Source organism: Lepidochelys kempii, chromosome 11, assembly GCF_965140285.1.
Source record: "Lepidochelys kempii isolate rLepKem1 chromosome 11, rLepKem1.hap1, whole genome shotgun sequence".
NCBI lineage: Eukaryota > Metazoa > Chordata > Testudines > Cheloniidae > Lepidochelys > Lepidochelys kempii.
In genome coordinates, this window is record NC_136390.1 from 40,294,540 (window position 1) to 40,312,838 (window position 18,299).

Here is an 18,299-nt window from a genome sequence, read left to right on the forward strand (position 1 = left end):
CCACCCCCTCTCATTTTCTTCCCTTTTTCAGATTCTCACTGGAAGGTGGAGAGTTAGCACATGGGTTGTGTGCTGAAGTGCTTTACTTACAATGCCTGCTGTGTGTGAAATTGCCTGAGATTGCATGATCCTTGTTAGTTTTACTCTCAACAGATATGCTGTAGTTAAAGAGCTTTAGTTCAGGAAAGTGACTGTGAACTGTCTGCCTCCCACTGGTGATTACCAGAACCCTCCCTTGGACACTATAAACTAGGATGGGTGGGTGCAAGCAAACTTAAAAGTTCCTTGCTTCCTGTTCGCTTGAGAACTACTGCTTTAATTGTATTGTTAAATCTACTGGTATTGTGAATGTGCATCTCTCAAAAGTGACTTGACACTTGTATTAAGAAATGGGACTGATAAATTTGCTTTGAAGCCTGAATGTCTTTTTTATACGACTTCTTTCCAAATACATCTTTAATAAATAACTGGGAATTATGTTCCCGCCTCTTTAATATGGGGACTACAAATAATACTACAGTCAGAAAGTGAAATTGCCACAGCAAACTGGAGTCTTGAAATGTGGGATGCTATGGTCATAGTTTTTTCCTATCTAAAATATCTAAGAGGATACAGGCAAATATGTACGCATGAGTTGTGTGAGTTTGGTGAGAATGGAGCACCTTTAGTTCATGTATATCTTTTCAATTATCACATTTAATCTCTAGGCGGTATTTAGTTATGGAATTTCTAGTTCATAGTGTTTAAACTAAGTAGCAAGACTAAGAAGTATACTTGAAGCTTGTTCTGTTTAACATAGGGTAACTTGATATTACATAGACTAACAAAATGTTCTGTATAAAGGGAACCATGATGATGAGAATGTGTATTGGAATCTCCTTCATCTGTATACTCAAACTATGTCTGTATTAGAAGATCTGACTATACAGTCAGAGGCAGTCACTTCAGAGTTAGGGTTGCAACTGAATTTCCATTTATAATCCTAATTTTGGCAGTTCCCTCAAAAATCCACAAATGAAAATTAGCAGGTTAGATCCAGAGCGGAGGTCAATTTTTTTCTATAAAATGTGTGGTGAATTAGACACAGCATTTCTCAATTATGACATCCTAAAAAGTGTAGTTTAAAACAATTTTGGAACTCCATTTAACATGTTTCCTTTCTCTCAAACTCTCTGCTGCCCATGCCTCCTCCTCACCCCAAAAAAGAGGAAAGAGGCAGCCTTACTGGACTCCCCCAGCTCTTCCCTAGGTGCTTGACTTTGGCAGGAAAGGTTGTGAAAGTCAAGCAACCAGAGACAGTTCATTCAGCCTTATTCTCTGTACTTGTCTATGTGCTACGTATACAGCATGGTGTCTGTATTTTTTAGCTGTAAGTGTTTTATCGTGTGTTTTGGCCAGTGGTCCTTGTTTGTACATATAATTTGAAGTCGCATACCTTTTCTGTGGATGACTTACAATCTCAGGTCCTTTCAGAATGTCTGAAGCCTCATTTCTCCTCTTTAAGCACGCTGGTGGGGTGTGAAGGTTGATAAAATGGTTGACCTGAGTTTTAATAATAATTAGTGTCTTTCATTTGAACATCAAACTTGAAATTGTACAGATCACTTAACCCTCAGTGAAATAGGTCGAAAAGGGGGCACTTCTCTGAACACTGCCCAGTATGGAAATTAAGACGACCCTATCCTATAGGAGGATTTAGGTAGGTCGACAATTCCAGTTCGGTAGTTATTGTTCTAAGATATAGGGGCTAAATGAGGATCTTGACTTTACATTTCATCTGCAAGTCAGTACAGTGCCTCCTTATGTCATGCCCCCACACTTGGTCCAGTACTGATTCAGATGGAAAAGTGTCACATACTGAATCATGACTTTTTTGACCATGTTCCATTTTGCTTGAAAGTCTTTCCTCCAAGCACTAGCTGGCCTCATCTATCTCACTTCTGTTATAGGAGGCCTGTGTTTATGAAATGTGACCACATCCAAGCCGGATGTGTTGTAGCTGCAGGCAATGGAAGGCATGACAATTGTTCACCTATTGTTGTATAGCTGTATTATGACCTCTGAGTTCCTTAAAATAGTGATGAGAAACTCAGTGTCTTGGAGAGATTGGAAATCGTTCTCTTTTGCTTTTCATCTGACACACTAGAACAATATAAGCATAGCTCTCAACATGTGTTTTTTCAATTTTGTGACTAGGATGAAATAAATAGTCTTTTAAGAGATTCATTAATGAATGTTTTGCCACAGTTTTTCATACATGCTCCCAGCAACACAGCAGAGTACCTTCTTTTCTTAATTCTTGGTCCTAAAATGAAGTAAATTCAATAAATGCTAAAACATAAGCAGAATTCCAGAGTACAAAACAGACTTATAAAGGAAGTTTACTAAACCTTTCTTCAGGTTGCACCTACCACTTGAAGATTTTGTGTGTCCACAAAGTACTCCTAGTCTCTGTGTAAAGAGTATAGTCTAGAAGGAAGCAAACACAGCACCTAACACAGTGGGGTCCTGATCCATGGTAGGAGTCCTTGGTGCTATGGTAATACAAATAATAGATAACCATTGGGGAGAGGCAGCCAGACATTCTCAATGGAGGGCCTTAATGTTCTTGAATTTGCTCAGTCCGGGACCTTGGCGCTAGAGTAGCCTTCCTGTGGTGGTCAAAAACTAATCCAGCTTTATGATGTAGGTCAAATAAATCTGTTTTAAAACATTTTTTAAAAGATAATGAAAAAGCACATTTTAGACTAATATTGCAGTAATTCACAATTTTTTCATATTTGTGGACTGTTTCTTCAGCCAGATCTTCTCTTATGGATGGTCTTCTCTCCCCCCCCCCCCCCGCCAGTGCTAATCTCACACCTATGCAGTAGCTATAATGATTGATAACCTAAAGTAGTATTAGAACAACATAAAGGAGATGAGATGAAAATAAACTTGTTCCAATGCAACACGTATGTTGTCTTGGTAACATTCTCTCCTTATTTTGTTTTTGTTACCTTTCCATAATGTAGAGTATTGAATTCATTCATTCCTTTGTACTAAATCTGCCCGTTGCCTATAATTGCCACTGAACTAATCTAATCTATCTGGGTCATTTTATAGTTTTGGGCTGTCCTCTTGTGATTTGCTACCCATCAATTTTTATGGTGTCAGCAAATTTGATCATGAAAGAATTTTAATACCAGGGACACCTGACAAAGACTTGATATGATTCATGTGTAATGCAAACAGGAATAGGCATCCAAGGGAATTCTGCTTAAACACTGGCTCATTGTTAATGGATGCTTTCTGGGATAGGAGGCCCACCTCTTGTTTTAAATGCCACGTTGCACCTTTGTCATGGAAGCACTTATGGACCAGGGTTTGAGAAACACTGATTCTGTTAGACAAAAGGTAGGATGTGGCTCATTTATTGTTAAATGTTTAAATTGTGTGTGTATATACACAGGCCTCGACCCTGCGTAACCGGCATAAAACAAATTCTTAAAACTAGATACAGTAGAACCTAAGTGTTATGAACTAACCGGTCAACCACACACCTCATTTGGAACCAGAAGTATGCAGTCAGTCAGCAGCAGAGGCAAATGCAGTACAGTACTGTGTTAAACGTAAACTACTAAAAAAATAAAGGGAAACTTAAAAAGAAAAAGATTTGACAAGCTTAGGAAACTGTTTCAGTGCTTGTTTCATTTAAATTAAGATAGTTAAAGGTAGCATTTTTCGTCTGCATAGTAAAGTTTCAAAGCCATATTAAGTCAATGTTCAGTTGTAAACTTTTGAGATAACAACCATAACGTTTTGTTCAGAGTTACGAACGTTTCAGAGTTACAAACAACCTCCATTCCCAAGGTGTGTGTAACTCTGAGGTTCTACTCTACTGTGCTGTATCAGAGCATTACAAAGTGACTGTAAAGCTGAAAGGAGCAGCTGAGGATTCCCCTGCTGTGAGGGAATCCTCGGCTAATCTATAGTTGAGGTAGCCAGCCAATTTTGGCTTTCCTTGCTCCCATCAGAGGGCATATATCTGGAGCACGGTGTGCTCAGATGACCTTAACCTTAATGCAGGGGCTGTTAGTGGTAGCCAGAGAAAGTTAGTCCAGTCTTTAGGCTGGACTTAGTTGTTGTGCCAGGTCAGCCTCTGGACAGGCCCATGATTTGGGGAGACGGAAAGATGGCAAAGCACCATGTTGGCTTCCCCTTAGTTGTTTGTGCCAAAGGTACTCCAATACAGCAGAGGATTGAATGTAGGATGTCTAGTAAGAAGTCAGGTGACAGTTTTTCTCTATAACCATCTCTCTTATAACATCTTCCTTTCAGATTACTCAGACAACTGGAACTTCACATTCTAGTATTTATTTCTAGGTATAGGCTAACTTACAGCACCGCCTTTCATTCCATCTCTCCAAAATACATCACAAGTTTGATGTTGAAGTAAAAACTCACCCTACATTCAGAAAGTAAATGGGGGAAGTGTGCAGGCTGACACACTCCCTGAAAGTTTTGCAGTTCATGTTTGTTAGGGAATTCAGAGTGATTTCCTATGAGTGAATTGCTGATAAGCAGTAGAATAGAGTATTGCACTAATAAGTATAATATACAGGAGTCTGGGGAGAAAGACACAAAGAGAAAAAGGTATATGTGAACAGGTAAGTATTATAAACATGAAAATCAACAGAAGATCTGTATAAATGTGAAAATTAGCAAAGAATTACACTCAGTTTCTGCTTGGGACATTATTTAGTAATGTATTTCCTCAGAACCAGATGGACTTGGCTTATTTCAATAATTTATTGCATAGATGGGACACTTTTGATGTGTAATATACTTAAAAACTGGGAACCTCTTAATTTACAATTATTGTATTCCTTACTCTTGTAGATTATAAAATTAATGTATTTGCAGTCTCTGTACAGTAAAGTGCATTTGTGCAAGTCATATGTAATTATTTGTTAACTAAAGACAATATTGCTGTATTAGCTCCGCACTAAGTATTTGTAATTTGTTATTGGTGACTTATAACTGCTTAATTATTAGTTTAAAAAAATGCATAAAACTTGTATGATCAAAATATTATTTGGTTAAGACTGATCATTTTAACTCAGGTTTTAAATATATTTAACATCTGCATGTAAGGCCTCTGGGTGCTACAGCAATACAAACAACACCACGCATAGTATTTATATATTCCAACTGTACTCTTTAAGAAATAGTTTAGTTTTATATATGCCTTTAGTTCCCAGTACATGCTATAAATATACAATGAAATACAGAAGGAAAACTTAATAGGAAGACAACTTCATCTTAACAAAAGCCACCCATTTCACAGATGATTTAACTTTGATTAACCTACTCAGCAACAGATTACTCAGACAACTGGAACTTCACTCTATAGCGTTACTGCTAGGTGCAGACTAATTTACAGCACTGCTTTTCTTTCCATCTCACCAAAATACATCACAATTTTGATGTTAACTCAAAGTAAAAATTCAGTGGTTCATTAACTCTGGTTTTAGCATTCATTGACAAGAGATTTGTCACTTTAAAAGTAACTGCTACTTTTATGCACTCTTTACTGCTTAGTTTATAACCTTAGATCCCCTGTCAGGAAAAAACATGGAGTTAACCACTTAGAATATTGTAATGAATATTCATCAATAAATTGATGTGACATACAGACCCGTTTCCAGTCTTCATGATCCTGTGCAGTTTTTAAAGTTTTGACTGCTTTATCTTCGTCTTTTTTGGGGGAAAAAAGGTTAGCATTTTTAAAAAAAACTAGAAATTGTATCAGATGTATTGCTAACTTAAATGGTATAAACACCCAGCAGATAAAGTTGTCAGTAATGAACAGAGGGGAGGCTGAAGTAGAGAAGGTCATCTCTGCAAAAATTCAGGCTAAGATGACACGTTTTTGGGTTGGTGTGATGCATTTAGATTTTAAATGAGTACTTAATGCATTAGAAATGGTAAACTGTTTTTCGACATTAGAACTTCTAATACTTTTTAGTGTGTGTTGCTATTCATCATATTGTATCACAACCCCTGCGAACACTTAACACTTGGACCATTATTGTTAAAGTAAGAGGTGGTGACTGGGGGGAAACGAGTTGGGGGGAGGGGAGAATAGGAGAGGAAAGGACATTTTAAAAACTTAACTCTGATCCTTCCTGTTCTCCAGTGGATTCTGGTTGTGTCTTTAGATTGTGAGTTTCTCTTGGTAGGGACCATTCTTTTGTTAACAACTTGATATACAATGTTTTAATTTTCTAAGCTTTTATGTTTTAATTCAAGATTCTTTACTAATCCATTTTTTATATATATATAATAGTGTTGCTTAATGTAAAGTAACCACAATAGAATTAAGGCAACAAGTCTTATGAGCCAGGGGGATGTTTGTACATATGTAAACCTAAAAATAGGACTGAGTCATCAAAAGCCCTGATAACTTAAAGTATTGGAATAATTGCTGCTCTACTATGTCTAGGACTCAGCTGCAGCAGTAACTAATAAGATGACAACATATACTGAAAGTAATATGAAGGAATTTGGATGTCTCTAATATACACCATCTATGTTGAAACATGAAAAGGGAGGAGCAATCTGCTACAATATCTTTTCTGTAAAATATGTAGATTATGAGGTCACTTAGCACTAAACAGCTGACCATCTGCATTTGTTAGGAATTTGACTCCTGTCATTGAAAATGGTACTTAAAATCAGTGTGATGCAGCAAAGTTGGGATGCATTTTCTGATTCATTAAATTTAAAGCTAGAGTAGCTGTCCAGAGTGACCAGAATCCAGGTCTCTAAATATAGGGCATTTTGTTAACTGCAGCAAGATTGGTTGGGGAAACAAATATTTTTACATAATTAAATTTTCATTGTACATCAGTTGTCTTGCAATTTGCTATTCTCAGTCATATCTATTAAATATAAATTTATCAGTGTTCACACCCACAGTGACTGGACATTAGAATTTCAGTTTGCTTTGAACAGTACAGTTTAGAATTGCTACAAGTTATACAGTTTTCAGATTAATAGTCAGTTGTACATGCGAATCCATCTAAAAAGGAGCAGTGTCTTTCTGTTTCTCCATGTGATTATTTTGCGCAAAAAAGCTTTTTTTTAAGTAGCACAAAAGCTGTAATTGGCGTGCTTTGTAAGGAAGTGTCAATGTGCAAGAGAGTGGAGATCACTAAGAATTCTTTTACGCGTTCTTTCCCCTTTGCACCACCGCCTCCTCAGCAGGGTCACTGAGATCACTAGCTTTTCTTGAAATGGCCATTTTCACTGGCAGGTGCATTATACCCTGTATTTTCAGATTGTTTTTCCATTCTGAATGTTTGGCAGGTTGATTGCTCTGGCTGCATTGACAGAGAAAGGGCTGACAAATGCGGTTGGGCTGGCTGAAAAGACAGTGATTACTGTTTTCCTTTGTGGCTGATTGAGGCCCTTGAAAGGAAAGATTTTAACCTTCACCATTTGGTTCAAAAGTATGAGCATATATTGAAATCATTCATGCCATTTATCCTAGTTCTGTAAACTTGTCAGAACGTAAAAATCGCTCAATTTCAAGTAATGTACGATTGGCATACGTCATTATCATTTTGATTAAGTTGGAGTTTGTATTATTGTGAGCATTATACAGTGTCACTTAAAGCTTTCTTTCCTGCAGGTACAGTTATATTTTTATTGCCTGTACTATGGAGTTAAAAAGACATTCAGACCTCTCTAAACCTATCACTATGTGTGTGGTTTGGCAGCTGGTATGGCCTACAAGCTGTATTTTGTTTAGAGGGTAAAGGCTTGTCTGTGGACCTCCTGGAGTGCTGGTAATTGCACGGGCTTGCCATTGGGGAAAGACATGATTGGAAGCAGTGAGGCAGAAAAATGTTGTGCCATCCCATTGCCACCTCATAGCAGAGACACACAATCCCAGCAGTACCATCTGGTTGTTGCTATCTAGTCAGCTGGCCTGGCTGCTGGGAGCATGGCTTGGCAGCTGGTTCCCATCCCTTGACCACTCTTTTGTGTGTGTGCTCGTGTGTGTTTTTTGTTAGAGAACTTTAAACATGGGTCAGAGAAACGTCTGTGACAAACAAGTAGAGTCCCTGTTGAATACTGTCTCGTTACTTGTGATGAAGCATGCTGTAGACTCCTGCTGCCATTCCCTTATAGACAGATGACATAGCTGTTTAACCAATAAAAATAGTCTTTTCAAAAACTTACCTTAGAAAGGAGAGGAAGAAAAGACAGGAAATGCATATTCCACAACACTAAGTAATTTAAAGTTATTTTCTGGTTTACAGTATTCAAAGGATAAAATGTAGTAATGTAAAAAGTGCTGTAAACCTTGTCAGTATTCCAGAACATTAACATTTTACCTTATTCATTGCAATTAGGGAAAACACATTTTGCTTTAAAATTCTCATTGCCAAACATGATACAGATAATGAGACTTGCATTTAGAATGACAGAAAAGAAAATGTAATCTCTCAGCTATTATCTTTAGCAAAATTTGCCTCTCAGAATAGCAACCTGAAAGCTAATGTAAGTCATCTTTATGCCATATGAAGACCCATTAGACACTGATGGTTTCAGATCACAAGTAAGCAGCAGCTCTGTAGGCTATTTTAGACATTTGATTTTCTTTATTCTGCAGCATTAATGTGTCAGCATGTTACATAAAACTGTGGTACTTTCATATTCTGTCTGGAATGATAAATGCTTGTAAATTTAGAGATTTCCACTGTGAATTCTCTACAATTGCTTATGTATTCTGTTTCAGTTTACACAGCTACGCAATTTGGTATGACTGTTGTATACTAAATAGTGGTGTAGATAATGTTCTGATTAATATTCCTTCACTTTAACCAAACATTATCCTTTTTAAGGATTACGTTTTAGGAACTGCATCAATTTATGTAAAACTATTCCATATGCACAAATGTATTTACTTTTGTATTGTGTGAAACTGGATGGAACTTTACTGTGCTTCTCTAGGACTGTTATTAACTATTTTGCTGTATCATTTCTTTTCAGATGACGAAGATGAAGATGATGTAGTGGTACCAAAGCCATCAACTGAACCCGAAGAAGAAAAAACATTGAAAAATGATGAAGAGGAGGAAGGTACAACTCGCTTTAGGACACAGTATTAGGCATTGCAAATAAAAGGATGTTTAGGAATTTTAATGTAATAGTTTTTTTTAATCAAACTGACATTTGACTTTTTAGCACCTTTCTGTAAACAAAAATATGAATAACTTAAAATCCTATGTAAAAATTATTAAAATATATGGATATGAAAATGTTTTTTTAATTTGAAAAATATTTGGGTTTTTTTTCATAAATGTTTAAACAGATAAGAATGAACTTTAGGAAAATCTAACCTTTTTTTCCCTCCCCCCAGCTGCCCCTCATGAGCTTACAGAAGAGGAAAAACAGCAAATTTTACACTCTGAAGAGTTTTTAAGTTTCTTTGACCATTCTACAAGGATCGTAGAAAGAGCTCTTTCTGAGCAGATTAACATTTTCTTTGACTACAGTGGAAGAGATCTGGAAGACAAAGAAGGGTAATGTGGGAGTATTGAGTGCTTTACTGTGTTTACTATATTTGTAACTGAAAACGTGATCTTGGATTAGTACCCTCCATTTGTCTGTCTTTACAGAGAGATTCAAGCAGGCGCTAAACTGTCCTTAAACAGACAGTTTTTTGATGAACGCTGGTCAAAGCATCGTGTTGTTAGTTGTTTGGACTGGTCATCTCAGGTAAAACAAATATTTACTTTGAGTCACCTTTGCAGATACCTCAAGTTTTGTGCACTCAACTTTTATTTGAACCATACATTCAGTGGTTTACATATAGTTCTTAGAATAGCTCTGACACGCTCTGCTGTTTACATACTGTAATTGGATGTGATTGTGTTTATATATTTTGAAAGAGGTAACAGAAGTTAACTCAATGTTCTTTTAAATGCAATCTATAAATAGAACAAAAAATGTCCAAGGCGCAAAGATACAGTATTAGCTCCAAGAAACTAGCCTCACCTAAAATTTTTTTAAATGGATACAATTTATAATACATAAGTAACGAACACAATATTATCTTGTATTTTAACACTATTTTTGAATAAACCCTTGTAATTATACTTACTATGGTAATTAGCTAATCCAATATTTTCTGTTTATGGGGCTGACTTATCCATTGGTTAAACTTTTAGTTTTGCCAGTATAAATCAAGATTCTAGGACTGACTGGACCATAAGGCAGTTGTTTATTTTGAACATTTTTTTCCATTAATTTCTCTATAACTAGTATCCAGAATTGCTTGTAGCCTCCTACAACAATAATGAAGATGCCCCTCATGAGCCTGATGGGGTGGCTCTTGTGTGGAATATGAAATACAAGAAAACTACCCCAGAGTATGTCTTTCACTGCCAGGTATGATGTGAGTTCCTGTCTCACCAGGCTCAAGATTTTATGTTGATTAATTTGGACAAGTGCCTTATTTATACTTGTCAACATGATGATTTCATTGGGTTGGCATGTACTTTAACCACATGTATTTGCAAACAGATGTTGATGGCTGAAGACTTCATCAGTTTGAAAAGATTCCTCTGTTTAAATATTCTGAATATCAGAAATTTTGCATGTCTGAAAATCTGTTTCTTAATCTCATTTATTAAAAGAAAAACTGACATTTATGCTTTCAGTACGAGGGGCTTTTCGGGAACTATGATGCAGAATGTACAACTAGACCTTAGCCCACTGAATAAAGTGTACATAGCCTGAGGAATTGGAAAAAAATAGATAAGTAAAAACACATGCTTCAAGTAGAAAACAGATGCAGGTTTTAAAATGGATTACTGAGAGGTAAAAATGTGCAAACCTTTTCTGTTTGACCAAACCTACAATAACCATTTATTTTCAAAATGTCATAATTCTGAAAAATCACTTAGTTGAATTAGAACTAGTTTGTAATCTGATGCTGTCAGATTACTGTCAAGGCATAGATTGCAAAGGTAATTATATTATGATTTCATACTATAGTGACAAAACAGTTTTCTGATCTCCTTGAAAAATGACCACAGAATGTGTCCTATTACTGGATTCTGTTTCTGTTACATTTGATTTGTATCTTTCCTAGAAGTTAGTAGTATGCATATGGGGAGAGTGTGATTTTTATTTGTATTTAGTAAAAGTTGAGACCAGAAGAATATCAAGATTTTTAAATAACCATTCAACTCATGTAGTTGTGAACCTTCGTGTATTTGGACAAAGGAGCAGAAGATAGGAAAAGCAATATCAAATGTAATTGAGGAAACAGCTCCCTACCAGTAATTGGTCAGATTTTCTATCCTTAAATTCTGGATTTTAGTCTTAAAACAAAACTTTTCCTTGTGTGTGTGTGTGTGTCCTTTGCAGTCAGCAGTGATGTCGGCTACATTTGCAAAATTTCATCCAAATCTGGTGGTTGGTGGCACATATTCAGGCCAAATTGTGCTATGGGATAATCGCAGCAATAAAAGAACCCCAGTGCAGAGAACTCCACTTTCAGCTGCTGCTCACACGGTAGGGGGTGAAATGAGAACTACTCACTATTGAGCCGTTAACCCCTTGGGGTGGGAGAGGGTTTCCCCTGGATGAACAGTGATGATGTTTTAATATTTATGTCTGGATTTAACAATAGTAGCACTGAAGAATTGTCTTTGTCATGCAGCTGTCAGTTTTAAAGGAGCCTGTCTCTACACCATGCGTTACTTAAATGCTAAAAGGCTAAATAAGTTTTCATATCTTTCAAATAGTATTGTTAAGTCAACTTAAACTGTTGTATGAAATATTAAAATTTGTATTTCACACTTGTGTTAAGTGAATGTCATTGAATTTGTTATTATGGAAACTGTTTCTGAAAATAATTTTGTAATCTCTTTTCAGCACCCTGTATACTGTGTAAATGTGGTTGGGACCCAAAATGCTCATAATTTGATTAGCATCTCAACTGATGGAAAGATATGCTCATGGAGTCTGGACATGCTTTCCCAACCGCAGGTAGAGTAAACTTGGGAAAGTATGTAATAGAGAGCTATAGATGAGGCTATTACTTACCACTTTTTAGCTCAGGTAGTCTGTACCTTACTAAATACTTAGGATTTTAATATTAATTTCACCTGTTTGCTTTACCTATTTCATAAGACTTTGTAAAGTAGTGTTCTGCATTTTGACAATATGCAGACATTCCCTGCTTGAGTAGTTGTATCGTAATTCTGTAAGATAAATTCCTTTTTTACTGTAGTACATTAAGTGTCATAATAATTTTTGGATTCTTCAGTACTGATGCTAAAGTTTGGATTCATGAATAAGAGCTAGATTTCCAAATGTAGAAAAGGGCTGGAATAAGAACGGCTTGTGGACTAACTAGTACTAGGAAACCTACATGATTTCTGGTAGAAGTTAAGATGGCAAGTTTGAAAAATAAGTTCCTGCTACTTTTTTCTACAGGATAGTATGGAGTTGATTCATAAGCAGTCCAAGGCTGTAGCTGTCACATGCATGTCCTTTCCTGTTGGAGATGTCAACAACTTCGTTGTTGGAAGTGAGGAAGGCTCTGTGTACACAGCATGCCGCCATGGCAGGTGAATAGACACTCAAATTATTTTTTTGTTTTAAATAGTGAAGCTTATCAGGATTTTCCCCTTAATATAGAAAGATTTTGTTGAGCAAGCTTAATTAGCGTTCATAGCAGAGCTTTGTGTTTATATAAAAAGGTAATATCTTTTTAAAAATATGAAATATTAAATCAGACTTTTAAAGTTCAAGAAAAGAATCCACCATTGCTACTGTTGGATCTTTACCTTGGCTAGGACTACTTTTAATTATGAAAAGGAAGATGAACTAGTAGACTTCAGTTCTATTCATTTGAATTGTAGCAGAACATCCCAAACTTTGTATCAGTTCCCCAGATAATTGTACAGTAAAATCACACACAAATCTTAAATTGGCTAGCATTTCTCCTGCTGTTCAATCTGCTTTGAAATTATCTGGCTGTATCCTATCAATTGCTTTCTTAAATAAAATTGAGTGTCCAGTTTTCATCTCAAATACACATCACTCTCACAGCACAGCTCTTTGGTTTAAAACTAGCCAAAATTGTCTCTTTTGTAACATCCTTTTTCCCTCCTCTCCACTTTATCAGTTCTGATATGAGATTATTGGGGGTGTATTGTCACTGGGACTAAAGTCTGCCCCAGCTACTTACGTGCAACTCCTGTTTAAGGCAATTTAAGGAATTTCGTATCCATATTTGAGGACTGAATTTTGTTATCTGATCCAAATATTTAGCTATTGCTTGAAGAGGTACCTAGTCAAATCTGGATGGGATAGCCTTGCCCAATGTTACTGTTTTCTATGGTATTATGTCTACACTTAAATACAACAGAATAGGGTTTTGGAAAAGAGAGGCTAATACACAGGATCATATTCAAACCCACATTTCACTTCCCCTCTGCAGGCCAAATCTATTTGGGTTCCACTGAAACCCACTCCCAGTTTATTTAAAGCATGTATTCCTTGTTGCCTTTGTGTGAAATATAGTTTCAAAGGAAATTAACCTACATAATGTATTTTAAAACAGCAAAGCGGGAATCAGTGAGATGTTTGAAGGACACCAAGGACCAATCACAGGTATCCATTGCCATGCCGCAGTTGGACCTGTAGACTTCTCTCATCTTTTTGTCACCTCATCATTTGACTGGACAGTAAAGCTTTGGACAACTAAGGTATCTAAAACAGAGGTGTCTAACAATTCAGACTTTGACACAAGGTGGTGCTATAATGTAAGCTTTAGTTAACCAAATTGTTGTCAAAGGGTTTAGGGAAGCTTGTTAAGTCGATTGGATGAATGGTAACATCAGATGAGTTAATTTATGTAACTTAGTTCTCTTTTAAGAACCTGCAAGTAGCATCACCAAGATTACTGTAACTTATTATCACCTAAATGAAACTTATATGTAAATCCTGGCTGTTTGTCTATTTCTGGTCCATTTTGCTCATCCTTTCAACTTTTGTAACTGGGTTGGGAAGACCAATGTAATTATTCAAATAAGTTATGTTGTAATTCAGGTATATTATGTATTATATTAAGTATATTATAATTATGGTAATTTAGATGTCCATTTCATGTCCTTGCATCTCCATAGTTCTCACTACAGCCCACAATGCATTACCATCAACACTGTTTCTAATGAGCCTGAACAGAGTTGCAGTCAAGAGCCATGATACTCATGTCTTTTCCATTGCTTGCTTAGCAAGCTGCCTCTGCAACATTGTTGTCCCAGGGATCATGAAGCTGGACTAGGGTCAAAGTCAAGCTACGGTCTCCCCCATAACAGTGCACAAGCCTACCCCTAGGCCATCAGGTCAGCTCAGGAGACTTTACCAGAATTCACTCATATTTAGGTTGTTATACCAGCCTCCTATTGAAGCTATGTTGTAATAGCAGGCAGTAAACATGCTATATCATTCATCCAAACAGGGGGGTTTGGTTTTTCCCCCATCCTGTGGTTATTTTTTGGCCTCTTTCTATGTAAGAGACAGTTTAAGTAATTCTTTAAGCACAGATAGTTACTTTATTTTAGAATTGCTGCAATATGAACTGTACAAAAACTCAGTCTTTCACCTTCATTGCAAAAAGATTTCACTTTCAGAATCCCAAATGTAAAGATTGTATGGTGTAAAGTACTATATGGTGCTTTGTTTCAGAATAATAAGCCTCTCTACTCCTTTGAAGACAACTCAGACTATGTTTATGATGTGATGTGGTCTCCCACTCACCCTGCCCTGTTTGCTTGTGTGGATGGAATGGGTAGGCTTGATCTGTGGAATCTCAACAATGATACTGAGGTGAGGCACAATAATTTACCTACTTCAAATCTGACAAGAACTAAAAATCTTAGGCTTCTTCAGAAATGTGTATGGCTAGAAATGTTTCATCATGGTTGCACTATGTATTTCTGCTGCTGCAGTGGCATTACGCAGTAGATGTGTGATTAGAGGGGAATAATTCAAGTCACCTCGTTTTTAGTGTCAGATGGTGGTAACTAAAATGTTGTCCTCCCAGTATAAAAGGAATACAGAATTTCTGTCTATATAGCATGCTATACTTGTGTGGCTTTTTCCTTGGACGTGCATACAAGGGCTAACCCCCCCCAATACTATGAATGAGTCACATAAGATTGCTATTATGCTGTTAGTTGCTCTAGTAGATTCACTGGCTCACATTCAAATGTAGCTGTTAATTTTTCTAGCATGAAAAAAAACAAAACACGATCATTAATCACCTGGTAGGGTGACACACACTTATTTTCAGACATAAGAATGGCCATACTGGGTCAGACCAATGGTCCATCTAGCCCAGTATCCTGTCTTCCAACATTGGTCAATGCCAGGTGTGTCAGAGGGAATTAACAGAACAGGTAATTATCAAGTGATCCATCCCCTGTTGCCCATTCCCAGCTTCTGACAAACCGGGGTTAGGGACACCATCCCTACCCATCCTGGCTAATAGCCATTGATGGATCTATCCTCCATGAATTTATCTAGTTCTTTTTTGAAACCTGTTATAGTCTTGGCCTTCACATCCTCCTCTGGCAAGGAGTTCCACAGGCTGACTGTATGTTGTGTGAAGAAATACTTCCTTTTGTTTGTTTTTAAACCTGCTGCCTATTCATTTCATTTGGTGACCTCTAGTTCTTGTGTTGTTAAGAGGAAATAACACTTCCTTATTTACAGCACAGCTTTGCAAACAGTAAGGTTCTGTAAAGGATTGTAGTCAGTACCTATCCCGAAGCCCAAGTATACTTGCCTATATTACATAGAGCCTTCAATACCAAAGGGCTTTGTACCTCAAAATGCACCTGATCCTCACTGTACTAGCAGAGGCTATTGAGGTCATTCCTAAATGTAGGTCTTCCAAGTAGAAATGAAATTGATTGCCACTAAACAAATATCTGTTGTGTTATGTGTTTTAAGAAGAATTAGGAGGGGAAATTGTCCTAGGATGATTATTTTTTGGCAAATTTCAAATCCATACCTATTGTCCTGTAACATATACTGTATTTATACCAGAGATGTTCCTAATGATTTAGGGACTGTTTGTATTAATGTTATGAGGCAATTTTTTCTCTCTAAATGAGGATTGCTTAAAATAGGCTCTCTCATGACCGTTTCTGCATATGTATATTTCATGAGTGCTACAAACTCAGGATTTATTTTAAGAACTGAGGTAGCTTTTGGGAGGAAAGAGTAACTGGGGTAAGACTTGTAAGCTCCCATCTCTCCCAATTCCCTTTCCCAATGTATTGGACCATTGGGGAAAATACTTGTCAGATCAGTGTTGAAGATTTGTTTCACCTTTTAAAATCTCCTTTTTCTCAAGGGGGAACAGTTGGCTAGAACACATTTCCGTATGATTTTTATGCTGCTAGTTTTAACTGTGTTCTAAATGGATATAGGTGCCAACTGCAAGCATTACTGTGGAGGGTAATCCTGCTCTTAATCGTGTGAGATGGACACATTCTGGGCGAGAGATTGCTGTAGGTGATTCAGAAGGACAAATAGTTATATATGACGTGGGAGAGGTAGGTAACTTTTGAGTTTGCTACTTTGTGTTACATGGATTTAAAGCTTCTTCCTGAATTTACTCTGTCACCTAACTTTTTGACTTTCGACTTTCAACTTTCCTTCAAAACATTTTTGCCAGGAATAAATGGTAATTCAAGATAAATTTCTAGTCCTCTTGCTTTCAGGATTAATTATGATTTTTAAATGTTTCAATCTCAGTTCAATTTCATACAATATTTTAGCATTTTAAAGAAACTTTGTGTTGTAATTGTGCAACTAAAAGATAAATGGTCAGTATTAAGCTGTTGAAATAAAGATATCTAACCATTTAAATTTATACTGCAGTAGAAATTGCATATAGAGGAGATTAGTAGTGGGTGTGGACAAGATTTCACCTCCTTTATCACTACTCTGAATGCATGCCAGGTTGGTTATGAACAAAATGTACCATCCAATGGCCATTTGAACTGTAAAGTGAGAAGTAGTTGCCTCACTTCAGTTCCCACTGAGCAGCTGTCAGTCTCTCTAAAACAATTAGAATTGGTATATATATTTCAAGGATTGTTGGACAAGGATAAAAGAACTACTTTCTCACCTGTGGAGGTGGTCTCTCCAGACTGAGGTACATGGGCCAAGCTTATTACTACCACTGCCCTATTTGTTCTGTGCTTAAACGCAGGACTTCAATGCCAAAAAGTCAGACAGCACCCTTATCAAGCACTGAATTTATTAGTTTTTTAAAGTTTACTAAGGCTTTGTCTACACTGGCACTTCGTTGGAAAAACTTTTGTCATTTAGGGGTGTTAATAAAAAAAACCAAACCCCTCACCCCCGAATGACAAAAGTTTTACTGACAAAAAGCGCGGTGTGAACAGTGCTTTGCCTGCAGGACTCTCCTGCTGACAGAGCTGCTGGTGGAGTGGAGAGGAAGAGCTCTCTCCTGCTGACAAACAGCAGCTACGTTGTGCGCCTTTTAGCAGCACAGCCGTGTGGCTAAAAGCTGCGTAGTTTAGCCATAGCCACAGTTACCACCGTTTGTTGGGCAATGCATACCAGCTGTATTTGCTAGTAAGACTATTGGAAAACTTTTAATGAATAAGGTAAGCTGTTAGCATAATTTATAAATGTGGTGTTTAGACCAGGTGTAAAAATGAGCTAAATTACATTGTGTAATTACAATATTATTTACACCCATTGATATTTCTCTATAGCAAATTGCTGTTCCGCGCAATGATGAATGGACACGTTTTGGTCGAACACTAGCAGAAATTAATGCAAACAGAGCTGATGCAGAGGAGGAAGCTGCAACCCGCATACCTGCGTAAATCTTTCAAAAATGAGTTATAGTAGTGGATTTGGGAATGACTTGTGTACATTTTCAGAGTAATAGCATGCTTCAGTCTAACTGGTAACCTGAGGAGAAATACGTGGAATAAACTGTGGATTTTGAAATTGTATAAAGGTCACTGAAAATTAAGTCTTGCAATGTCACATTTTTTATACATAATTACAAGCACGTTATTCTTGAATTTGTTTAATTTTTAATACAGCTGCCCTGACTTTGCAAGAAATGTTTTGCTGAAACACTAACCCAGATGTATATTAGCTGTAACGCTACTGAATTTTTCAAACAGTATGTAACTATTTCTGAAAGATAAACAAGTTCCATTTCTCAA

At 36.8% G+C, this 18,299-nt stretch overlaps 1 protein-coding gene across 7 annotated transcripts in view; it reads left to right on the forward strand.

Annotated features, from left to right (window-relative positions):
* DYNC1I2 (dynein cytoplasmic 1 intermediate chain 2) overlaps positions 1–18,299 on the forward strand; it is a 43,068-nt gene extending 24,769 nt beyond the window's left edge. For all 7 annotated transcript variants that reach the window (XM_073305829.2, XM_073305828.2, XM_073305830.2 and 4 more), the window contains 11 exons: positions 9,046–9,135; positions 9,416–9,578; positions 9,675–9,774; positions 10,321–10,446; positions 11,431–11,577; positions 11,941–12,054; positions 12,505–12,638; positions 13,637–13,781; positions 14,764–14,904; positions 16,515–16,640; positions 17,835–18,299. In XM_073305829.2, the coding sequence (XP_073161930.1) occupies positions 9,046–9,135; positions 9,416–9,578; positions 9,675–9,774; positions 10,321–10,446; positions 11,431–11,577; positions 11,941–12,054; positions 12,505–12,638; positions 13,637–13,781; positions 14,764–14,904; positions 16,515–16,640; positions 17,835–17,948 (1,400 nt within the window). In that variant the 3' untranslated portion in view covers positions 17,949–18,299. The remainder of the gene's footprint in view (positions 1–9,045; positions 9,136–9,415; positions 9,579–9,674; positions 9,775–10,320; positions 10,447–11,430; positions 11,578–11,940; positions 12,055–12,504; positions 12,639–13,636; positions 13,782–14,763; positions 14,905–16,514; positions 16,641–17,834) is intronic.